The 26,611-nt window shown below is 39.8% G+C and overlaps 1 protein-coding gene across 10 annotated transcripts in view; it reads right to left on the bottom strand.

Moving 5' to 3' along the window:
* Window positions 1-22,872: 22,872 nt before the first annotated feature.
* Window positions 22,873-26,611, bottom strand: part of LOC148852865 (acyl-CoA) — a 99,566-nt gene continuing 95,827 nt past the window's right edge. For all 10 annotated transcript variants that reach the window (XM_088945628.1, XM_088945633.1, XM_088945631.1 and 7 more), the window contains one exon: window positions 22,873-23,157. In XM_088945628.1, the coding sequence (XP_088801754.1) occupies window positions 23,083-23,157 (75 nt within the window). In that variant the 3' untranslated portion in view covers window positions 22,873-23,082. The remainder of the gene's footprint in view (window positions 23,158-26,611) is intronic.

Below are 26,611 nucleotides of genomic sequence, written 5' to 3'. Positions count from 1 at the left end.
TAAAGACCATTGAGGGTAATACCTGATGGGCTAATCTTACATCTGCCCACAGTCCTTGGGTTTTTATACGATGACTTGACTCAATGACCATTTAGTGTAAATGTTGGGCCCTTTAAGAGCTCATGGTGATGGACTCAGGCGTTCACTGACTCCTACAGTGAATTTGGCCAGGCCTTGTAAGGTTGGGCTGAACCCATGTGGCTGATGTGTAGATCAATGTTTGGGTCCCACACCATACAAGGATATCCAACTGGGCAGCAGTTTGGAGGGTAAGTGAGCAGATGGACTTAATGGGCCTAAAATCCAATTTGAACTGGCTTAATGAGATTAATTAAAAGGGGGCAGTTCTGGGATGTAGATCAGCAGATAGGATAAGGGATTGTCCTTATCCACTCAGAGAGTCTAGATCCAAATAAAGATTTGGATAAGGAAACTCCTAATTAGATTAGGAGGGTTGATCTTTATCTATAGATGAGATAAGGGATTATCCTTATCTCTTGAAGAGAGTCTAGATTAAAATACAAGATTTGGATTAGGAAACTCTTAATGGGATTAGGAGATGCTCTCTTTAAAGGCTATAAATAGAGGAGCAGGAAGAACCTCCAAGATACAATTCTCAGTTCAAAGATTACAAAGAGAGAAGAACCTGTAGTTCAACTGCTCTTGTTTTTTGCTCTTTCCTGCTCTTTCCGCCATACCAGTTCGATCTCCACCTGTGGGAGCAATCAAGAAGTGTTCTTGATATTACCTTTTGGTAGAAAAGGTAATCAGAAGTCGTGCTCACTAGCCCTCCATTAGATTCTTGCTGAAGAATCAGGATCTTGCTGAAGAGCCACCTTGCTGATTCTGTTTCATCCTGTGTCGTGTCATCTTCGGTGGAAGCAGTCTTTGGATCTTTCCTTGGGTGTGAACACCTTAATTGGAGGTTATTGTTGCTTCGTATCAGGTATAACCCTCCACTCCCTTTTCGTTTCAGATCTGGTCTAGTTTAGGATCAAGATTGATCCTTGAAAATACAGTTTTCTAAAATAGGGAATGTGATTCCCACGTGGGAGAGAGAGAAATTTTTGAAATTTCACCCAACCTTCCAATAGGGTTCGACCATCCATATGATGGATCTCTCATCCCTTCAGTGATATCAAAGTCAGGTTCAAATCTTGAGCCAAAATTAACCAAATCTGGAACTGCGCAAATGGACAGAAGGCGTTCTACCCGATTTGCGCAGATTAGCGTTTTCTAGGAAATTTGTTCCCAGATTTTGGGCGATTGATCTAAAATTAAATATTTATAAATGTGAATTATATTTAGAATTGTTCTGCATATTTTTCTTGATTTTTGGGTTGTTCGTACGATGGAGATCGAAGTCTTTAATGGCGCAAGAAATCTGTGTTTTTGCTGTTCTTTTACATTCTTGGTCTGTAAATATTTTTTTTTTTAATTTTTAGAAAGAATGTATATGAATTCAATTTAATGTAATATTAATAGAAACTAGGTTTTCTATTTTATTTCATTTGAAATTGAAGCAGAAAACGCAAGGGGGAGATTTTCGCAGATTAGCATTCTGCCATATGTGATTTGCAATTTTGGAAACTGCATGTTGTGGTCTAACTTTTGTTTTGCAAGGTAGCAGTCCTATGAACAGCCCTCCTACTGATTCTTGAATGTCTTGTTTTAGTAATTTAATTTTAGATCATGTTCTTGAATTAAATCTTGAATTAAAAATCAAACCCTAGACCCATACGAACCTGATTAGACCAAACTGGTTGGACCAAATCTGTGGTTCGATGGGAACTGTTCTCAGCCCTAATTTTTCCACTAATGGGTTTAGGAGTTGATGGTTAATTGCAAGATGCAATTCAGCCCATACCTGTAAAACCCAATTTTAATGTGTTAAAATTGCTTTTCTCCAATTTCAGCATAAAAGCTTTATGGGCCGAACTGCTTTTTGCAATTCAGCCCATATACTTAGATAATATTAATCAGTAATATTATGAATATTTATGGGCTTTGAATATGGGTTTTATTAATTGATTGGATCAATTATGATGTTCCTGCATGTAATGTATGGATGTATGATGTGCAACGTTCATGGGCCATAAGTGCTTGGCCCATGCTGAAAAGATAGTGGTTCTTGCGCATACCATGGCTGAATGCACATCATTGCCATGGTGTCCTCAAGATCATTAGATGATCTCCTTTCATGGTGGGCCCCACACCTACTTCCTCCCGAAGATGAACCGTGCGGAACCCTAGCCGTTTAGGACCCATCTAAATTTGACTTTATGAAAGTCTGTGGGAGCCACTTTGGTTTGACCTAAATTAAACTAGGGTGTAATATTTCATTCCCTCCATTGAAATATGAGTGCATGTGATAGGGAGATTCATATGATGAACTCTCTAAAGGCCCTCCATCATTAGCATGAATATTGGTCCTATAGTAATGAGGAAACGCACCATAAAATTGCGCTATCCATTTGCTATTGGATTTGTTGGATTGTTTCATAAGATGATAGGAGCGTCATAGACTGATGTGGGAGGGGACTATCCTAAAATGGAAGACTCTCTCACGGTACCTTGGCACTCATGAATATGATGGGTGAACACTCACTAGATAGAAATGTTTAACCTAAAATGGCAATGGACCTTGTCTGACAGAGGCCAAAGGGAAAACTCATAAGATGAGTGGATATGATCCTTCATAGAAAGGTGGTGGGGTTATGTAGCTGAAACAGTTGGCTCCATGCACCCTATGTGATTTCCCACATTTTCAGAGACATAATTCGCAGTCTCCGTCAATGAGATAGGAGGGAAATCTCAGAGATGAATAAATGGAAATGGAACATAGATTAAAAGCCATATCTATGTAGATAACATGAATCAAATAAGGTTGTGGACTAACATTTGCTTTTTATCAGAAATGGCAAATGGACAATTCGCTAAATTGTTGGATGACAACAAACTTAAGGGCCCAAACTACGTTGACTGGTATCGTAACCTTATGCGGGTCCTGATGTCCAAAATATTGGACAAAGTAGCTAAAAACTCTACTCCAGATCGTCCAGGTGATAGGGCTTATGAGGCTCGTAGGAGGGACTATCAAGAATGGGAAGAGAAAAATTCCCTTGCCCACTGCTACATCATAGCCTCCTTAGATAATCTGATACAGCGACAGTTCGATCAGATCGAATTATCCAAGGATATCTTGGACAGTCTGAGGATGATGTATGAGGAGCATAATCATTCTACTCATCAGAAGGTCTTGAAACAGTTCATGACCATGCCGATGTCCAAGAACCAACAAGTTCATGACCATTGTCTTAAGATGATGGGATACATCAATGAACTTGAAGCTCTTGGATCCGGGCTTGATCATGTCACCAAGGTTGATGCCATCCTAAATTCTTTGCCTCCTTCCTTCAATCAGTTCATCATGAACTACAACATGAATAAGCTAAATGTTAGTATCCAAGAACTCAACAATATGTTGTAGAGGGCCAAAGAATTGATAAAGAAAGATGAGCCCATTGCTATGCTTGTTGAAGTCAAAAAATCGGGCAAGAAGAATAGGAAGGCAAAGAAAATTCCTTAGAAGAAAGCTACCAAGTCCAAAAGGCAGAGGAAGGACAAAGCATCAGATGCTTGTCACTTCAAAAAGCAGGCTGACCACTAGAAGAGGAAATGTCCTCAGTACGTAGAGACCAAGAAACAAGGTAATTTCGAATCCTTTGTCATAGAAACCAATTTGTTGGTAACTTCTACTTCCTGGTGTATTAACTTCGGGGCTTCAACTCATGCGTGTAACTCACTACAGGGGTTCAGGACAAGTAGAAGACTGAGTGACAGAGATGTGACTCTTTACTTGGGGACTTCTGCAAGTGTTGCAGCTACAAATATAGGAACTATAGAGTTGCTTTTTAGAGAAGGAATTATTGTATTGAAAGATTGTCTTTATGTACCCACTTTGAGAAGATATTTGATTTTTGTTTCAAAATTGTGTGTGGATGGATATTCTATTCTCTTTAACAATATGATTACTATTAAAAGAAATAACAAATTCCTCCCATAAGGAGAAATTGAGAATGGTCTCTATGTTTTCCATCATTCTTTGGAAGCTAACATAATCGAAACTACGTCGGATGATATCCCCAAGAAAAGAACATGTGATACAGTTAATCCCACATGCCTGTGGCATTACCAACTTGGCCACATTAACATAGATCATAACACAAGGTTGGTAAATGATGGTCCTTTGTATTTTCTAACTATAGAAGATCTTCCAACTTGTAAACCTTGCCTTCAGGGTAAGATGACGAAACGACCATTTAATGGTAAGCTTAAAAGATGTACAGACATGCTTGACCATATGCATACTTGAAGGGATGAGAGATCCATCCCATGGATGCCCAAAGATTGCGGAATAAGGGGGCGAATTTCAAAAATTTTTCTCTCCCTTCAACTGGGAATCACATTCCCTATTTAGAAAATCATATTTTCAAGGATCATTCTTGAACCTTAAACTGAACCAGATTTGAACTAAAAGGAATAGGAGAGAATTATACCTGATACGGAGAATTAATATCTCCCAACGAAGGTGTTCACGCCCAAGGAAGGATCCAAAGACTGCTCCCACTGAAGATGGCGCAGTGCAAGATGGAGCAGAATCAGCAGTGTTCTTCCCCAAGAACTCTGTCCTTCGCAAGAATCAGTAGAATAGTACGTGAGCACAGCTTCCTTTTCAATCCTTTCTCAAAGAACTGATGTCAAGATCCAATCTTGACTTCTCCCACAACTGGAGATCGAACAGGCAAACAGGGCGGAAAGATCAGGGAGGCTGCAAGAGAGTATTCGCAGGGTGCAGAATTCTCTCTTCTTGATTTTAGCACTAAAGAGGATCTGATGTATATCTCCTAAAGGCTGCCGCCTCCTCCTCCTTTTGTTAACTTAAAAGATCAGCTTCTAATCCCATTAGGAGCTGCTTATCCAAATCATATTTGGATCAGCCTTCTCTTCTAGTGATAAGGATAAACCCTTATCTTATCTGCAGATTAGATTAGCTTTTTCCTAATCCCATTAGGAGGTTTCTAGATCTGAATCACATTCAGATCTGGACTCTCTGAGTGGATAGGATTAAGACCCTATCCTATCTGCTAATCCATCTCAGAATTCGCCCCTTTAATTAACTAAATAAATAGCCCAGTTCGAAATGGGCTTTAGGCCCATTAAGCTTATGTGCTCACTTAACCGTCCTAACTGCTGCCCAGTTGGACTTCCTTATATGGCGTGGGACCCAAGCATTGATCTACACATCAGCCACATGGGTTCGGCCCAGCCTTTGTTACAAGGCCTGGTCGAATACACTATTAAAGACAGTGCACCCCCTGAAACCCATCGAATGGGCTCTATGGGCCCAACACTTACCCTAAGTGGTCCCTGGGCCAAGCCACCTTGTAACACCCAGGGACTGTGGGCAGATGCAAGATTAGCCCATCAGGTATTATCCTCAACGGTCTTACACTTAACCTCTCAGCCTTTAATGATCATACACTGCCCGACAAGAAATGACCTCTCCCTCGGCTGCAAGGAATAGTGTTGCACTCTCTACTTATATGGATCCCGGGAATTAAAACCTTGATGCAAACATTTCAGAAACCATGATATATATACTTTTATATCTCATATAAAATATACTTTGCAAAACAAATCTCAACGGTTGAAATCGGCTGCCGACAGTCTTGGTTTCCAACAGTGAGAGTGCATCCCCGATCATTACCTTTGTCCGACAAAGGGGCTGATCCTGTCACTATGATCACCCACTCAGATGAATTCTCGAATTGTCCCAACATACCCAGGTTTTGACCCCCGCTAAGGATCTCACTGATTGGTACATCAAAGACAGCCCGATCCGACACCTAGTGCAGTATCATAATCGAGTCTAGGGGTCGAGTGTAACTTTCTAGTTTTGCCCATCAATCTCCAAGGTCCAGGGCAATACTGGAAATCTGGTCCAGTTCAAAGATTCAATTAATCCCACACTGTATGTGCCTAGGGTCTCACCCCGGTAGCTGAGACAAGCCACCCCAACCGACTTGGTGGCACCACAGTGTCAGCCTTGTCAGGATAGGTCTCCCCAGACCGACCCACTGGCTGTGAACATTCTAAACTAACACGAGTCTCAATAAGTGTCCAGTTTAAGGGTAATACACAGAAACATACCAAGGGAACATGAATCAGATATGCACTTTTATTCATTTACAATAAACTCATAAAGTACATCAATTCGATTGAAGCTAAGGGCATACAAAACTGTCTAACAGCTCCCACTTGCACTTAGGTCCAATTAGGTACTAGCTGGAGTCCCATGCTTTCCACGTGTTTCTCAAACACTTTCTGTGATAGTGGCTTTGTCAATGGGTCTGCTACATTTTCCGCTGACGCTACCTTCTGAATCAGGATGTCCCCTCTACCAACAATCTCCCACAATACGTGGTACTTCCTCTCGATGTGCTTCGACTTCGAGTGGGCTCGTGGCTCCTTAGCCTGAGCAGTGGCTCCATTGTTGTCACACAACAATGGGATGGGTGATGTGTCGGACGGAACTACTCCCAACTCATGAATGAACTTCTTCATCCACACGGCTTCTTTGGTAGCCTCACTTGCGGAAATGTACTCGGCCTCGGTCGTGGAGTCTGTAGTGGACCCCTATTTGCTGCTTTTCCAGCAAACGGCACATGATCCTATCGTGAAAACATATCTAGATGTAGACTTTCTATCATCTGGGTCTGACTGGAAATCGGCATCTGTATACCCTTGGATCTGTAGTGAGCTACCGTCGAATACTAGACAAAACTCTTTTGTCCTTCGAAGGTACTTAAGTATGTTTTTCACAACAGTTAAATGCTCCTGTCCTGGGTTGGCCTGAAATCTGCTTACTACACTCACTGCCTAAGCTATGTCAGGACGAGTGCACAGCATGGCATACATCATGCTCCCTACGGCAGAGGCATAGGGAATGTCTTTCATGCTATCAATCTCCTCAAAAGTCTTGGGAGACATTTTCTTGGAGAGAGTGACTCCGTGCCTGAAAGGAACATTTCCTTTCTTGGAGTTTTCCATTCTGTATCTTTTGACTATTTTGTCAATGTAGGCAGATTGGGATAATCCTATTATCCGCTTCGATCTATCTCTATAGAGTCGAAGACCCAGAATATAGGAGGTTTCTCCAAGATCTTTCATGGAGAATTGTTGTGATAGCCATACTTTCATCGTAGTTAACATACCTACATCATTCCCAATGAGTAGAATGTCATCTACATACAGAACCAAGAAGGTAACCTTATCTCCACTGTACTTTTTGTAGACACAGGGTTCATCCGGATTCTGCTCGAAGTCAAACGATTTGACGGCAGAGTCAAAACGGATGTTCCAATTTCTAGAAGCTTGCTTAAGTCCATAAATGGATCTATTAAGTTTACATACCATGTTTTCCTGACCTACAGCAATGAAGCCTTGCGGCTGCTGCATATAGATATCTTCAGTAAGATCTCCATTCAGGAATGCAGTTTTGACATCCATTTGCCAAATCTCATAATCATGGTATGCTGCTACAGCTAGCAGGATCCTAATGGATTTAAGCATGGCCACAGGCGAAAAGGTTTCCTCATAATCGATGCCCTCTTTCTGAGTGTACCCTTTCGCCACCAGACGAGCCTTGAAGGTCTCAACCTTACCATCGAGGCCCTTCTTCCTCTTGTAAATCCATTTGCAACCGATTGCTTTTACCCCAGAGGGCGGATCTACTAGAGTCCAGACTCCATTGGTCTCCATTGAGTCCATCTCTGCTCTCATGGCCTCCATCCACTTATGGGAATCTATGTCCAACATAGCTTCCGTGTAAGTCACGGGATCCTCCTCACTAGTCAAGGTTTCCACCAGGTAACTATCCTAGTCATAACCATAACGGACTGTGGCCTGGATACCCGAGTGGATCTTCTAGGTTGGTCACTACCTGGAACTTGTGGGACATCTCCCACTGCTCCTGAGTTCTCCTCATCAAGAGCAACTTCCTGACGATGGGTGTCCAGGATATAGTCGGTTTCCAAGAATTGCGCATTACGACTGCAGAACACTTTCTGCTCACTTGGGTCATAGAATAGGTAACCTACAGAGCCTTATTGGTAGCCTACAAATAGGCAACGACTAGTCTTGGATTCCAACTTGTCTGCACTCGTTCTTTTAATGTGTGCTGGACAACCCCAATCTTCAAGTGTTTGACACTTGGTTTCTTTCCGGTCCAAAGTTCATATGGAGTATTCGGAACCGATTTGGTTGGAACCTGATTCAGCACATAAATCGCAGTCTCTAATGTGTAACCCCAAAAGGATGTGGGTAACTCTGAGTGTATGAGAAGCGACCGGATCATATCCAATAAGGTCCTATTCCTCCTCTCCAAAACACCGTTAAGTTGTGGTGTAGCAGGAGGAGCTAATTGTGATACTATCCCATTGTCCTTTAAGTAGACCTGAATTCGTCAAAGAGATACTCGCCACATCGATCTGATCAAAGGGCCTTAATTTCTCTCCCTAACTATTTCTCGACTTCTTGTCTAAACTCTTTGAACTTTTCAAAGGATTCAGACTTGTGTCTCATTAGGTACACGTAACCGTATCGTGAAAAATCATCTGTGAAGGTGATGAAATACACGTGTTGATTTCGTGTCCTAACACTCAGGGGACCACATACATCAGTATGTATTAGGTCAAGTGTGCTTGTACATCTTTCAGGCTTACCGTTAAATGACTGTTTCGTCATCTTGCCTTGTAGGCAAGGCTCACAAGTGGGAAGATCTTCTATAGTTACAAAATCCAAAGGACCATCCTTTACCAACCTTGTGATTCGGTCAACACCGATGTGGCCAAGTCGATAATGCCACAGACACGTGGGATTAACTCTATCACGGGCTCTCTTCTTGGGGATTTCAGCCGACGTAGTTTTGGATATGTTAGTTTCTAGAGAAGGATGTAGAACATAGAGACCGTTCTCTAGTTCCCCGTATGCGATGAATCTGTTGTTTCTTTTAATAATAATCGTGTTACTAAAGAAGACAGAATAACCATCTGCACACAGTTTTGAGACAGAAATCAAAATTCTCCTTAAACTTTGCACATAAAGACAGTTTTTTAGTACAATTGTTCATTCTCTAAAATTTAACTCCACGGTTCCTATGGCCGTGGCTGCAACAGTTGCAGTAGTCCCCAAGTAGAGTGTGACTTTTCCTTCACTCAGCCTTCTGCTTACCTTGAACCCTGCAGTGAGTTACAAGCATGAGTTGAAGCCCCGGAGTCAATACACCAGGGCGCAGAAGCTACCAACAAATTGGTTTCTATAACACAAGTTTCGAAGTTACCTTTCTTGGATTCCAGGTAGGCAGGACAGTTCCTTTTCTAGTGGCCGGTCTTCTTGCTGAAGTGACAGGCATCCGATGCTTTGTCTTTCTTCTGCTTCTTGCTCTTAGTGGCTTTCTTCTGAGGCTTCTTTGCCTTCCTCTTTCTCTTGCCTGTCTTGCCAGCTTCAACAAGCATGGCTACAGGCTCATCATTTCTAATAAGTTCTTCAGCTCTTTGCAACATATTGCTGAGCTCTTGTAAGCTGACATTCAGCTTGTTCATGTTATAGTTCATGATGAACTGATTAAAGGAAGGAGGCAAAGAGTTAAGGATAGCATCTATCTGGGTTGCAAGGTCCAGCCCGGATCCAAGAGCCTCCAGTTCGTTGATGTATCCCATCATCCGAAGATAATGGTCGTGAACTTGTTGACCCTTAGACATTTGTGCGGTCATGAACTGTTTCAAGACCTTTTGTTGAGTAGAACGATTCTGCTCTTCATACATTGTCCTGAGACTGTCCAATATGTCTTTGGCAAGTTCGATCTGATCGAATTGCCTCTGTATCGGGTTGTCCAAGGAGGCAATGCTATAACACTGGGCAAGGGAGTTTTTCTCCTCCCATTCTTGATAGTCTCTCCTTCGGGCTTCAGAAGCCCTATCACCCAGACGCTCCGGGGCAGGATTCTTTGCCACTTTGTCCAGCTTTTCAGAAGCTAGGACTAGCATAAGGTTCCTGTACCAGTCAGCATAGTTTGGGCCCTTCAACTTGTTGTCAGCAAGCAGTTTTGCAAAAGATCCGTTTGCCATTTTTTGATAAAAGAGCAAACATCAGTCCACAACCTAATTTGATTCATGTTCATTTCATAGATATGGATTTTAATCTACGATCCATTTCCATTTATTCGTCTCTGAGATTTCCATCCTTTCTCAGTGACGGAGACTACGAGTTGTCTTTGGAAATGTGGGAAATCACATAGGGTGCATGGAGCCAACTGTTTCAGTTACATAACCCCACCACCTTTCTGTGAAGGATCATATCCACTCATCATATGAGTTTTCCCTTCGGCCTCTGTCAGACAAGGTTCAGAGCCATTTTTAAGTAAACCTTTCTGTCCAGTGAGTGCTTACCCATCATATTCATGAACGCCAAGGAAACGTGAGAGAGTTCCCATTTTCTGGTGAAGCCCCTCCCACATCGGTCTATGACGCCCCTATCATCTTATGAAACACTCAGACAAGCCCAACAGCAAATGGATAGCCCATTTTCTGGTGCGTTTCCTCATTATTGAAGGACCCATCCTCATGCTAATGATGGAAGGCCTTTAGAGAGTTCATCATATGAATCTCCCTATCACATGCACTCATATTAGCTGGAGGGAACAAAATTACGCCCTAGTTTGATTTAGGTCAAACCAAAGTGGCTCCCACTGACTTTCATAAAGCCAGATTTCGGTGGGCCTTGAATGGCTAGGGTTCCGCACGTAACCTCTTGATGAGGTGTGGGGCCCACCACTGAGGGAAGTCATCCAATGACCAAAAGGGACACCATGGCAATGATGTGCATTCAGCCATGGTGTGCGCAAGAGCCACTGTCGAATGAGCATGGGCCAAGTACTTATGGCCCATGTACGCAGCACATCACACATCCATACATCGCATGTAGTGATAAATTGATCCAATCAATTAATTATCTGTAAGGCCCGTTGGAAGCCCATTAAAATTCCATAATATTAACCATTAATATTATCTAGGTATATGGGCTGAATTAAGGTTACCTAGTTCGGCCCATATAGCTTTATCCTTTAAAATGAGCTTTTGCAGTTTTAACTATTTAAAACTGGGCCTTTACAGGCTGGGCCGAATTAACCATTTAATTAAATATCAATCCTTAGGCCCATTAGTGGAAAATTAGGGCTGACTTTCAGCCTTGATTAAACCCTAGAATTGGTCCAAACAGTTTGAACCAATCTCGGTTCGAATGGGTCTAGGGTTTGATTTTTAATTAAATCCTTAATTTAAGAAAATAATCTGAAATTAAATACTGATAAAAGGAAAAACAAGAATCAGTCAATCAGGGCTGTTCGCACAATCCTTCCTGCAAAACAGAGGTTAGATCGTAGAATGCAGTTTCACAAACTGCAAATCGCAGATAGCGTTTCTCTCATCTACGAAATCTCCTTTTTTGCGCCGCCATCTTCGATAAAAAAAAAATAGAAATCCTATTTCTATTAATAATTACATCAGATCGAATACCTATACATTGAGTCTAGAAAATAAAAAAAATATTTACAGACCCAAAATAATTCAAGAACTGCAAAATCGCAGGTTCCCTGCACAAACCAAGAATTCGATCTCCTCTTGTACGAATAGCCCATAAATCAAGAAAATTATAAAGAATAATTCTAAATAATAATCAAATTTATTTAAAATTAATTTCAGATTATTTGCCCATCTGTTTTGGGAACAAATTTCCCAAAAAACCATATCTGCGCAAATTGGGTAGAACGCCTTCTCCCTGATTGTGCAGGTTCAGATATGAAACAGAATGGTTCAAAATTTGAACCTGGCTCTGATACCACTGATGGGATGAGAGATCCATCCCATGGACGCCCAAAGATTGCGGAATAAGGGGGCGAATTTCAAAAATTTTTCTCTCCCTTCAACTGGGAATTACATTCCCTATTTAGAAAATCATATTTTCAAGGATCATTCTTGAACCTTAAACTGAACCAGATCTGAACCAAAAGGAATATGAGAGAATTATACCTAATACGGAGAAGTAATATCTCCCAACGAAGGTGTTCACGCCCAAGGAAGGATCCAAAGACTGCTCCCAATGAAGATGGCGCAGTGCAGGATTGAGCAGAATCAGCAGTGCTCTTCCCCAAGAACTGTGTCCTTCGCAAGAATCAGTAGAATGGTACGTGAGAACAACTTCCTTTTCAATCCTTTCTCAAAGAACTGATGTCAAGATCCAATCTTGACTTCTCCCACAACTGGAGATCGAACTAGCAAACGTGGCAGCAAGAACAGGGAGACGGCAAGAGAGTATTCGCAGGGTGCAGAATTCTCTCTTCTTGATTTCAGCACTAAAGAGGATATGATGTATATCTCCTAAAGGCTACCGCCTCCTCCTTCTTTTGTTAACTTAAAAGATCAGCTCCTAATCCCATTAGGAGCTGCTTATCCAAATCATATTTGGATCAGCCTTCTCTTCTAGTGATAAGGATAAACCCTTATCTTATCTGCAGATTAGATTAGCTTTCTCCTAATTCCATTAGGAGGTTTCTAAATCTGAATCACATTCAGATCTGGACTCTCTGAGTGGATAGGATTAAGACCCTATCCTATCTGCTAATCCATCTCAGAATTTGCCCATTTAATTAACTAAATAAATAGCCCAGTTCGAAATGGGTTTTAGGCCCATTAAGCTTATGTGCTCACTTAACCTTCCTAACTGCTGTCCAGTTGGGCTTCCTTGTATGGCGTGGGACCCAAGCATTGATCTACACATCAGCCACATGGGTTCGGCCCAGCCTTTGTTACAAGGCCTGGTCGAATACACTGTTAAAGACAGTGCACCCCGTGAAACCCATCGAATGGGCTCTATGGGCCCAACACTTACCCTAAGTGGTCCCTGGGCCAAGCCACCTTGTAACACCTAGGGACTGTGGGCAGATGCAAGATTAGCCCATCAGGTATTATCCTCAATGGTCTTACACTTAACCTCTCAGCTCTTAATGATCATACACTTCCCGACAAGAGAGGACCTCTCCCTCGGTTGCAAGGAACAGTGTTGCACTCTCTACTTATATGGATCCCGGGAATTAAAACCTTTTTGCAAACATTTCAGAAACCATAATATATATACTTTTATATCTCATATAAAATATACTTTGCAAAACAAATCTCAACGGTTGAAATCGGTTGCTGGCAGTCTTGGTTTCCAACAGTGAGAGTGCATCCCCGATCATTACCTTTGTCCGACAAAGGGGCTGATCCTGTAACTATGATCACCCACTCAGATGAATTCTCGGATTGTCCCAACATACCCAGGTTTTGACCCCCGCTAAGGATCTCACTGATTGGTACATCAAAGATAGCCCGATCCGACACCTAGTGCAGTATCATAATCGAGTCTAGGGGTCGGGTGTAACTTTCCAGTTTTGCCCATCAATCTCCAAGGTCCAGGGCAATACTGGAAATCTGGTCCAGTTCAAAGATTCAATTAATCCCACACTGTATGTGCCTAGGGTCTCACCCCGGTAGCTGAGACAAGCCACCCCAACCGACTTGGTGGCACCACAGTGTCAGCCTTGTCAGGATAGGTCTCCCCAGACCGACCCACTGGCTGTGAACATTCTAAACTAACACGAGTCTCAATAAGTGTCCAGTTTAAGGGTAATACACAGAAACATACCAAGGGAACATGAATCAGATATGCACTTTTATTCATTTACAATAAACTCATAAAGTACATCAATTCGATTGAAGCTAAGGGCATACAAAACTGTCTAACAGCTCCCACTTGCACTTAGGTCCAATTAGGTACTAGCTGGAGTCCCATACTTTCCACGTGTTTCTCAAACACTTTCTGTGATAGTGGCTTTGTCAATGGGTCTGCTACATTTTCCGCTGACGCTACCTTCTGAATCAGTTCATTTACAATAAACTCATAAAGTACATCAATTCGATTGAAAAGTTCATAATCAACATGTTTATTTCATAAAATTTACCGATGATTACTCATGGTATGGTTACGTGTACCTAATGAGACACAAGTCTGAATCCTTTGAAAAGTTCAGAGAGTTCAGACAAGAAGTCGAGAAGCAGTTAGGGAGAGAAATTAAGACCCTTCGATCGGATCGAGGTGGCGAGTATCTCTCTGATGAATTCAGGGACTACTTAAGGGACAATGGGATATTATCACAACTAGCTCCTCCTACTACACCATAGCTAAATGGTGTGTTAGAGAGGAGGAACCAGACTTTATTGGATATGGTCCGATCACTTCTCGTACACTCAGAGTTACCCACATCCTTTTGGGGTTACACATTAGAGACTGCGACATATGTGCTGAACCGGGTTCCAACCCAATCAGTTTCAAAGACTCCCTATGAGCTTTGGACCGGTAAGAAAACCAAGTGTGAGACACTTGAAGATTTGGGGTTGTCCGATACATGTTAAAAGAATGAGTGTGGACAAATTGGAATCCAAGACCAACCTAGAAGATCTACCCGGGTTTCCAAGCCACCAGTTCGTTTCGGCTATGACCAAGAAAGTTACTTGGTGGAAGCCACGACTAGTGAGGAGGATCCCGTGACTTATACGGAAGCTATGTTGGATATAGATTCTTTTAAGTGGGTAGATGCCATGAGAGCTGAGATGGACTCAATGGAGACCAATGGAGTCTGGACTCTAGTAGATCCGCCCTAGGGTAAAAGCAATTGGTTGCAAATGGATCTATAAGAGGAAGAAGGGCCTCGATGGTAAGGTTGAGACCTACAAGGCTCGTCTTGTGGCGAAAGGGTACACTCAGAAAGAAGGAATCAATTATGAGGAAACCTTTTCACCGGTGGCCATGCTTAAATCCATTAGGATCCTGCTAGTTGTAGCAGCGTATCATGATTACGAGATTTGGCAAATGGATGTCAAAACTCCATTCCTGAATGGAGATCTTAGTGAAGATATCTATATGCAACAATTGCAAGGTTTTATAGATGCGGGTCAAGAACACATGGTATGTAAACTAAACTGATCCATATATGGAATTAAGCAAGCTTCTAGGAGCTGGAACATCCGGTTTGACTCTACCGTCAAAAGTTTCACTTTAAGCAAAATCCGGATGAGCCCTGTATTTACAGGAAATCCAGTGGGGATAAGGTTACGTTCTTGGTTCTGTATGTAGATGACATTCTACTCATTAGGAATGATGTAGGAATGTTGACTATGGTGAAAGTTTGGATTTCACAACAATTCTCCATGAAAGATCTTGGAGAAGCCTCCTACATACTGAGTCTTCGACTCTATAGAGATAGATCGAAGAGGATAATAGGATTATCTCAATCTACTTATATTGACAAAATAGTCAAGAGATACAGCATGGAGAACTCCAAGAAAGGAAATGTACCTTTCAGGCATGGAGTCACTCTCTCCAAGGGTATGTCTCCCAAGACTCCTAAGGAGATTGAGCGCATGAAGGACGTTCCCTATGCTTCAGCCGTAGGGAGCATCATGTATGCCATGCTTTGCACTCGCCCTGACATCTCTTAGGAAATGAGTGTGGTAAGCAGATTCCAGTCAAACCCAGGGTAGGAGAATTGGACTGCTGTGAAAAACATACTAAAGCACCTTCGAAGGACAAAAGAGTTTTGTCTGGGATTCGATAGTAGTTCACTATAGATCTAGGGGTATACTGATGCCGGCTTCCAGTTAGATCTAGATGATAGAAAGTCTACATCTAGATACATTTTCACGATAGGATCGTGTGTTGTTTGCTAGAAAAGCAACAAACAGGGGTCCACGGTGGATTCCACAACCGAAGCTGAATAAATTGCTGCAAGTAAAGCTGCCAAAGAAGCCGTATGGATGAACAAATTCATTCACAAATTGGGAGTAGTTCCATCCAGCACATCACCCATTCCATTGTTGTGTGACAACATTGGAGCCATTGCTCAGGCTAAGGAGCCACGAGCCCACTCGAAGTCGAAGCACATCGAGAGGAAGTACCATGTACCGCGGGAGATAGTTGGAAGAGGGGACGTCCTAATTCAAAAGGTAGCATAAGCAGAAAATGTAGCAGACCCATTGACTAAGCCACTGACACAGAAAGTGTTTGAGAAACACATGGAAAGCATGGGACTTTGGCTTATACCAGATTGGAACTAAGTGCAAGTGGGAGCTGTTAGACAGTATATGCCCTTTGCTCCAATTAGAATGATGTACATTATGACATTTAATGTAAATGAATAAAGTACATATTTGATTCATGTTATTGTGGTGTGTTTCTATGTAATACCCTTAAACTGGACACATATGAGACTCATGTTAGTTTAGAATCTTCATAGCTGTTGGATAGATCTGGGGAGATTTATTCTGCTAAGGATGACAATGATGTGCCGCCAAGTTGGTTGGGGTGGCTTGTCTCAAATGCCAGGGTGAGACCTGAGGTACATGCAGTGTGAGTTTTATTGAAACCCTAAAACATATTAGAATTACAGTATTGCCCTGGACCTTGGAGATAGATGGACAAAACTGGAATGTTACACCTGACCCCTAGACTCGATTATGATACTGCACTAGGTGTTGGATTGGGCTGTCTTTGATATGCCAATCAATGAGATCCTTAGAGGGGGTCAAAACCTAGGTATGTTGGGATAGTCCGAGAATTCATCTAAGTGGGTGATCATAGTGACAGGATCAACCCCTTTATTGGAAAAAGTGAATGATTGGGGGTGTACTCTCTTTGATCGAAACCAAAAGTGCCGACAGTCGATTTCAACCATTGAAATTTGTTTTGTAAAATATATTTATATAGATATATACATATATGTATATATAAATATATATTATGGTTTCAAAATGTTTACAAAATGTTTTAATTCCCGGGATCCATGTGAGTAGAGAGTGCATCACTATACCTTGCAGCCGAGGGAGAGGTCCTCTCTTGTCGAGCAGTGTTTGATCATTATGGGCTGAGAGATTAAGTGTAAAGACCATTGAGGGTAATACCTGATGGGCTAATCTTAAATCTGCCCACAGTCCTTGGGTTTTTATAAGATGGCTTGACCCAAAGACCATTTATTGTAAATGTTGGGCCCTTTAAGAGCCCATGGTGATGGACTCAGGGGTTCACTGACTCCTACAATGAATTCGGCCAGGCCTTGTAACAGAGGCTGGGCTGAACCCATGTGGCTGATGTGTAGATCAATGTTTGGGTCCCACACCATATAAGGATATCCAACTAGGCAGCAGTTTGGAGGGTAAGTGAGCAGATGGACTTAATGAGCCTAAAACCCAAATCGAACTGGCTTAATGAGATTAATTAAGAGGGGGCGGTTCTGGGATTTAGATCAGCAGATAGGATAAGGGATTGTCCCTATCCACTTAGAGAGTCCAGATCCAAATAAATATTTGGATAAGGAAACTCCTAATTAGATTAGGAGGGTTGATCTTTATCTGTAAATGAGATAAGGGATTATCCTTATCTCTTAAAGAGAGCCCAGATTAAAATACAAGATTTGGATTAGGAAACTCTTAATGGGATTAGGAGATGCTCTCTTTAAAGGCTATAAATAGAGGAGCAGGAAGAACCTCCAAGATACAATTCTCAGTTCAGAGATTACAAAAAGAGAAGACCCTGCTCTTCAACTGCTCTTGTCGCCATACCAATTCGATCTCCACTTGTGGGAGCGATCAGGAAGTGTTCTTGATATTACCTTTCGGTAGAAAAGATAATAAGAATTCGTGTTCACTAGCCCTCCATTAGATTCTTGCTAAAGAATTAGGTTTTTGCTGAAGAGCCATCCTATTGATTCTGCTTCATCCTGCGCCGTGTCATATTCGGTAGAAGCAGTTTTTGAATCTTTCCTTGGGTGTGAACACCTTAATTGGAGGTTATTGTTATTTCGTATCAGGTATAACCCTCCACTTTCTTTTGGTTTCAGATTTGGTCTGGTTTAGGTTCAAGATTGATTTTTAAAAATACAGTTTTCTAAAATAGGGAATGTGATTCCCACGTGGGAGAGAGATAAATTTTTGAAATTTCGCCCAACCTTCCTACAGGGTTCGGCCATCCATACGATGGATCTCTCATCCCTTCAATTGGTGCATAGGTGTCAAAGTAATCAATCATTTCCTTTTGACTAAATCCTTTGGCTACCAATCTAGCCTTAAAATTTTGTACAGTTCCATCAGTGTTGTATTTTCTTCTAAACATCCATTTACATTTTATTGGTTTTGATCCTGGAGGCAAGTCTACTAGTACTCATGTGTTATTTGACATTGTTGAATCCATTTCATCATTTATATCTTCCTTATAAAAGGCAACATCTCTAGAAGTCATGGCCTCATTATAGGTTTTTGGATCATTTTCAATGTTCAGGACAATGGGTATCTTATTTAAAATCTTCTCTCTATCAGCCTCAACCAAAAATACAATTGACTGAGTAGAGATAAAATCTGAAACCTAAGTGTTTCTCTATTGTTTGTCTTTGACTTCTTCTAGGTCCTATTGTAGGTGTTACAGTTGTGCCATTTCTTCTTTCAGTCTCATTATTATCAATAGGTATTGAGATCTGAGTTTCTCTTTCAGGTTTTCTGTCATTTTCTATGGATTTATTTTCTGTAGATTCAGAACATAATTTATTTTCAAAGAATTTAACATCTCTAGTTTCAATTATTATGTTGGACTCTAAGTTTAGAAGCCTATAGGCCTTGCTATGTTCTGCATATCCAACAAACATACTTATCTTAACTCTGAGTCCTAACTTGGTTCTTTTAGGATCTGAAACTCTACAATATACTAAGCACCCCCACACTTTTAGATATGCTAAATTAGGCTTTCTTCTTGTCCATAATTCATATGTCCATTTGTTATTAATTCTAAAAACAATTCTGTTATGTAAATGACAGGCTGTTAGGAGTGCTTTCCCCCACAGGTTTAAGGGTGCATTAACTTTTAACAATATGCAGTTTATCATTTCTTTAAGTGTTATATTTTTCCTTTCGGCCAGACCATTCTATTGAGGGGTATAGGGAGTAGAACACTGATGTATTATTCCAAATTCTTCATAGAAAGAATCAAACTCATTTTTAAAGTATTCATCACCCCTATCACTTCTAAGTATTTTAATTTTCTTTTCTAGTTGATTTTCAACTTTAGTCTTGTACAGTTTAAACATGTCAAAGGCTTCATCCTTAGTTCTCATAAGATAGACATAAGTGTACCTAGAAAAGTCATTTATAAATGTTATGAAGTATCTCTTACCTCCTCTAGTTAATACACCATTGAGTTCACACATGTCAGAATGAATTAGTTCTAAAAGTTGAGAATTTCTCTTAACAAGGTTTCTTAGCCATTTTAGATTTTACACATATATCACATTTTTCAGTTGATTCATTACTGTAAGCAATTATACTAAGTTTGCTCATGTTCTTTATGGATTTAAAATTCAAGTGTATAGAAATGTGCCTCTAAAGTGTCTCATTGCACCACACACACGTGCGCACACTTGTGCACGCGCTTTGTGCGGTATCAAACCCCCGTACTCTCCTCTACTATTTCTAAGGAGTGTAAATCAGCTCCTATTAAACCCATTGGTTTTAATCTCTTGTGATATTAAAATCTAATACTAACAATCCCCTGAAAAGGTGTAACCGTCTGTAGGTATCACAGAGATCCTCCTACTAAGGTTGCCACATGTCCATCCTTTGTAACGAACCGTAGTAGATTCACTGATTGACAATTTCGTGGATGGTTTGTTCTATGAAACCGAGCTCAATGACTGGTCCGGTGACATCTAAACCAAGTATGTATCACCCATTTCTCCTCTAGGAAATTAAAGTGTTCCAGGAATTTGATGGTTATATATATAATCAAGAAAGTGTTCCAATCAGTAGATGGTACTAAGAGGCTAGTTATTGAATCTAGTTGAATTTCTTGGGAATGGCAGTCACCTGATTTAACATAAATTCTGAAAGTAAATGGTTGTAGCTTCTCATCCCAAATCAATTGAACATAAAAGCTGAGCCTTCGTCTCTGGTACTATATACTTTGTTCAATAACAATAAGCAAGGTTTTTGTGATCTCAATTCCTGTGTATTGTTTGTTTTTGATTGAAGATTAAAATCATGACTTATATAACTCACATACTGAGACAATCCAACAAGGTATTAAAATCCTCTAATTCATACTTATTTCTTCTTATTCATTGTGATTTTTTTATCATATTATTTTTTATTATTGATGCAGAGGTATTACTTCTTAGAGCTTGAACTATATGATTGAAGGAAGATTCTTTCACCCAGAAACTATTTGAGCAGATGCTTTTTTCATGCTTTGCCTAATATGAAATTAAGGTTTTAGATTTTCAAAATAAGTCTCATCTATTAACGAGTATGAGAGGATAAAATAGGGTTTTATTTTATTTTTTTTATGATAGAGAGTGAGTTTGAGTCTAGTTGAATCAGCCCAAAAGATATATTTAAGTCTATTTTAAAACCTTGGGGTATGTTTAAGTCAATTTCTAAAACTCAAGGTATATTTAAGTCTTTTATCTTTTTTTTTGTTAGACTCTTAATTAATCCCCACTTCCCAACTTCTAAGACACATTATATATGGCCGACCTGCTTTTGCCACCGGGTCATGGGTCAGACTATTCTATGTCAACACTCTATATATTTAAATATATATATATTTATACATATATAAATGTTTATATATGTATATATATGTGTGCAAATACATATTTATCAATAAATAATGTATATTTATGTTTTACATATAATATGTGTATTATTTTATTTTTAATTTATGTTTTTAATTCATTTTTTAATTTTCTTTTTATAAAAATATTAGAAATTACAATTTGAGACCAATAAAGGATTTTTTTTTGCAAAAATAGCGAGGCAAGGCACCAATAACACCTTGGGATGCATAGATCTCAGAAGGTTACTCGAAATAAAAAAAGATCACCTCAATTGGACATTGGAGTGCAAAGTTATGGCCTCTGATAGTTTGCACATACATTAAGTGTGCAACCCATGGCGTGATGACTAGATTGTCCAGGTCAACAATTGAACTATCTGGGTTAGACAGTTTTCGACCCAAGGGCGGGTTTTAATAGAACCAAACCCGAAATCAAGGTCTAGTAACAATTTGAATAATTCAACCTATTGAGTTAACAACGGGTTAAAAACACTAGTATCAATTTGGGTCAGTTGGTTCAATTTTGGTTAGTTTACACATGGCCAAACCAAAACTAACCCGACTTGGTTGGATTGAAAAGTTGTTGAACCAAAGCCAATCGAAAATATTAGAAAATCGACCAAATTAGGTCAAGTTGGGTCTATTCAATCGATTTGGTCGATTTATGAAAAACCCTAGCTGACATTAATTATTGTTATTTTTTATTGAAAAAATATTAAAAATACTATATAAAATATAAATAATGATCAATTATTTAAAAAGTTAAAATATAAAACAATTTTCTACTCTTGTGTATCTATTGTTTTAGATTTTCTTAACAAAATCCCTGCACCGCACATGACCCCGTTAATTAAATATATACCACATGGTTTCCAAAATAAGACTGGATCAGATGGTTATACCGAAAAAACCGAGAAACGATAACCTGGCTGGTTCTGTTTTAATCTAGAACTGTCTTTTTGGACAAAAACCATTGATTTGGTCAACAAACCGTTAACCCGAGTGATCAAACCATTCAAACTGTCCAACAATTTTTTATCGTTTTTTACTTTTTTTTGTTTTTATATTTCTTTTGTCAGAATGGACCATTTGTTTGGTTCGAACGATCAGGCCATTCAACCTAAGAACCGGAACCTTGAACAGTTCATTGTCTGGTTTGGTTTTAAAAACCTTGATACACCATATACCTATTACCTATTTTTTTCAACTCTACTACAACTTGTGATGCCCTTTTTTCTCAAGGAGTGATTCTTATGCAGTGTTTTAAAAGCACAAGGCATAGGGGTCAATTTGCGCCTAGGACACAAGGCAAGGTAGGTGCCTTTTTGAAGCAAGGTGCAAAATAAAAAAAAAAATGCTAAAAAAATTAAAAAATGTCAAAAAAATCCAAAAATCCAAAAAATTCAAAAAAATTCAAAAAAACATAATATAAATAAAAAACTATAAACTTTAAAATTTAAAATAAATGTTTTAAAAACCTATTATCTAAAACTAAAATACATAAACATGTGAAGAATATTCAAATGTGAATTTAAAAAATATCAAACATATAAAACATTTTCAAGCATGTAAAACCCACAATCTCTTTTTTTTTTCTTAATTGAACTACTTAAAGTGGCTAATGTGATGTAAAACATATTACATTCCTGAATCTACGACATTTTCAAGCATGTAAAACCCAAAATCTCTTTTTTTTCTTAATTGAATTACTTAAAGTGGCTAATGTGATGTAAAACATATTATATTCCTGAATCTACGAGCCGTATGCGCCTTTTGAAAGGGCTGCACCTAGGACCTAGAGGAAGCACCTACCCTAAAATGCGCCTCGCATGTGCTCCGTTTAAATCACTGTTCCTACACACCCTATTTATGAGGCCAGGTTGCTTGTTCTGGACTGATTACTCCCAAAACAACAAACCTCATATCCTTGAGTTCTGGGACATTCTAAAATTGCGCTCCTTTGGGTATTATCATGGGTGTTTCTATAGAACGGCTTTTGCTAAAGGTGTTATCCAATTAAACTATCACGCAAAATGGGAACTAGAGGAAGGAGAGTAATTATGTCGACAACAAAATTGTAAATTTATAAACCACGTCGGAGTTCAACTGAACAACTTGGTTCGTTAATTTCAGTGATAATTCTGTTGTTCCTGTTATCGAATCAATGAATCTAGGGAATGAAACTAATCACATATAGAACAGAACATTTACATTTGACTGAAGTACCAAACCCTCACATTTACAAATGCTTTTTACAATTTAATCAGGTATTCAAATTTCAATGGCTTGATGTACACCATCTTTGAAGGGGCCAGAATCATGTAATAGTTTCATAACAAGCTTAACCTGCAGTAGAGGAAAGAAATAATAAATAGATGAATATAGGAAGGCATAAGCAGAAATATCTATCACTACTTATCTCAACAAGAGATATGTGCTAAAATTTGAATTAGAACTGATCTCGTGTATTTAGTTTCCATTTACAAACTGAGAATGTCCTTGTCCTTCAGTTTCATAAGTTGACATCAAGATATCACAGGAAACTGTCACTATGTCAGATGGTTCCCACTGCAAGAGTTGAGGCATTTTTAAAGGAGTTGGGGAAGCTAAACATAAGGAATTTGTTGAAGTTGAAGTAAGGTGAGATTTATTAATGCTGATTTCTGGTTGAATTATCTATCAGCTATGAGATGCCTGTTTCCTATGGAGTAGCATATCGTCCTTTTTTTACTTCAGTTCTTTTATCATATGCATAGAGAGGCTGACAGTGTGCTTGACTACAAATATTATCCTCAATATTGAGGAGTGTTTCTTTTCATATGATATGATGCCTATTGGTTTCCTGTTCTATCCCCAAGATGCTAGAAATCTAGAATACAAAATTATAGATTCAGCTTACTCCAACCAATGTTTTAGAAGAAAAACAGTCCCAAAAGAATGAGAGGACTGATTAAAGAATTGTGAAATAAAAAAGAGAAAACAGCATGAAGAAGAAGAAGAAGTCGGCTGTGAGAAGGATTTAGAGAGATGCGTTGTTTGTACAGCTCTCTCCTTTCCCTAATCTATTTCATTAACTTAATCACTAACTTTTAGTAATTTACAGGTTAGCCATTAGTTGGGCGGCAGCTAATTACATAAACATTAACTAATGTTAACGGGCCCATAAAGAGAAGACCCATTAACAGAATAAGATATAAACATAAAAAAACTAAACATAACAGAAAACATAAACATAAGCTGTGGGTTATGGGCCATTCGGCCCATCTTCTTTACACTCCCCCTCAAGCTGAGCATAGATGTCAATCATGCCCAGCTTGCCTGTGTCATGTTGAAGCTTGGCCTTGGAAATTCCTTTGGTAAGAATGTCAACTAGCTGTTCTTAAGAAGTAATGAATGGTAGACGAACTTCTCTAGAAGTCACTCTTTCTCTGATGAAGTGCCTGTCAACTTCAATGTGTTTAGTTCTATCATGTTGCACCGAATTAGTGGTTTATCATACTCAACACCTAGTTCCTCCATCAAAGATCGGAGCCAAAGTAACTCAGAAGCTCCATGGGCCATAGCCCTGTATCCTGCCTTAGCTGAAGATCTAGCAACCATAAATTGTTTCTTGCTTCTCCAAGAAACAACATTACCTGCCATACTACAGTATCCTGAAGTTGACCTCCTATCATCAATGTTACCTGCCTAGTTAGCATCTATATAGGCTTTTAGCTTTAGATGACAATATTTGGCAAAAGGAATGCCTTTCCCCGAAGTACTCTTCCAGTAACATAGAATCCTCTCTGCTACTACCATATGTGAATCTCTGGGAGCATGCATGAGCTGGCTAATGCAGTTAACAGCATATGCAATGTCAGGGCGAATCATACACAGAAATAGCAGTTTTCCTAGTAACCTTTGGAACACTCCCTTATCCTTCGATAGTTCTACATCAGAGGCAGAAAATTTGTGACTCATATCAATAGGAGTAGCCACTAGTCTTGCACCCAATTTGCCTGTTTCAGTGAGCAAGTCTAGCACATACTTGCGTTGAGAAATAAGGATCCCATCCTTAGATCGAGCCACTTCAATACCTAAGAAGTACCTCAACTCTCCCAGGTCTTTGATCTCAAACTCTGTATGAAGTAAGGATTTAAGTTTATCAATCCCTGTCACATTAGTGCCAATCACTACAATATCATCCACATAGACTATAAGGTATACTACTAGTGAACCTCTCCTCTTCACAAAGAGGGTATGGTCAGATTGAGTCTATGTGTAACCAAAGTGAACAAGAGCAGCCCTAAACCTCTCAGACTAGGCTCTAGGTGATTGTTTGAGCCCATAAAGAGACATCTTCAGCTTGCACACTTTTCCCTTCATATTTGTACCATACGTCCCTGGTGGGAGGGACATATAAACTTCCTCATGTAATTATTCAAGAATATATTTTTCACAAGACCGAATCAGCCCCCCACAACATCCCATGGCATATCCCCGCCGTGTATTGGGAACATCTCCTGATGATAATATCTAGAATGATGATGTCATCATCGGAGATGTTCCCGATACACGGTGGGGATGTGTTGTGGGACATTGTGGGGGTCAGTTTTGTGGGAGGTTGATTTGAACTCATTTTTCACATCCTGTTGATAAAGAGGCTAGTCTGAATGAACTGCCAAGGATAACAAAATCTATACAAATGTCATCTTTACAATAGGAGCAAAAGTTTCCAGATAGTCAATCCCATAAGTTTGTGTATAGCCTTTTGCAACCAATCAAGCTTGGTACCTCTCAATAAATCCATTAGCATGATATTTGATGGTATACACCCACTTACAACCTACTGGCCTACTGGCTCCTTTCCTTCAGACAAATCAATCACTTCCTATGTGTCATTCTTGTGCAGAGTCTCTACCTTAGTTCTCATAGCATCCCTCTATTCTGGTGTAGTAAGAGCTTCTGATACAGACCTAGGTATAGGGTTAGAAGCAACAGAGGAAAGGAAGACATAATATGAAGGAGAAAGAAGGCCATAGAAAAGATGTTTGGAAATGCAATGTGTAGTACACTTCCGTTTACCTTTTCTAATAACAATAGAGACATCATGATCTGGGAAGGGAGGCTGCGATGTGGTGGTATCAGTACCTGTTGTCTCTTCAGCAACTAGAAGTGTAGGAGGCTCATGTGATGTAGAGAAAACAATCTACTCACTCTTGGTCCTTTGTCGCTGGTACAACCTGGGATTAAAAAGAGGACGAGGAGGTAATGGAGGAGGATCAGGATATTGGAACTTGACTCATTAGGAACAAAAGGAGACTTAACAGGAACAAGAAGGGGAAGTGCAAACAACTGAGACAAATACTCCCCCTAGGAACGATGCTCCTCCTGAGATGAACCATAGAAAGGAGTGGACTCAGCAACGGTAACACTCATTGAGACATAATGAGTGCCAGTACTAGGATCAAAGCAACAATAACCCTTCTGTGTGGAGGCATAACCAAGGAAGATGCACTATGGGCCTTGGATTCAAATTTGTGTCTCTGGGTGTTAGAAATGTGTACATAACAAATACAGCCAAAGACACGAAGAGGAAGAGAAAAAAGGTCTTTATCTAGGTAAAGAAGGTTAAAAGGAGACTTAAAGCCCAAAACTATGGATGGCATACGATTGATTAGGTAAGTTGCAGTGAAAACAACATCCCCCCAAAACTTTGTAGGAACATGTGAGGCAAACAAGATGCTTCTTGCAACTTCATCTATATGACGGTTCTTTCTCTCGGCTACTCCATTTTGTTCTGGAGTACGAAAACAAGAGC

Source organism: Nelumbo lutea, chromosome 5, assembly GCF_056320005.1.
Source record: "Nelumbo lutea isolate HS-2025 chromosome 5, American lotus-T2T, whole genome shotgun sequence".
Lineage (NCBI taxonomy): Eukaryota > Viridiplantae > Streptophyta > Magnoliopsida > Proteales > Nelumbonaceae > Nelumbo > Nelumbo lutea.
The sequence above is the reverse complement of the archived record's forward strand: the minus strand, read 5'-3'. Positions and strand labels throughout refer to the sequence as shown.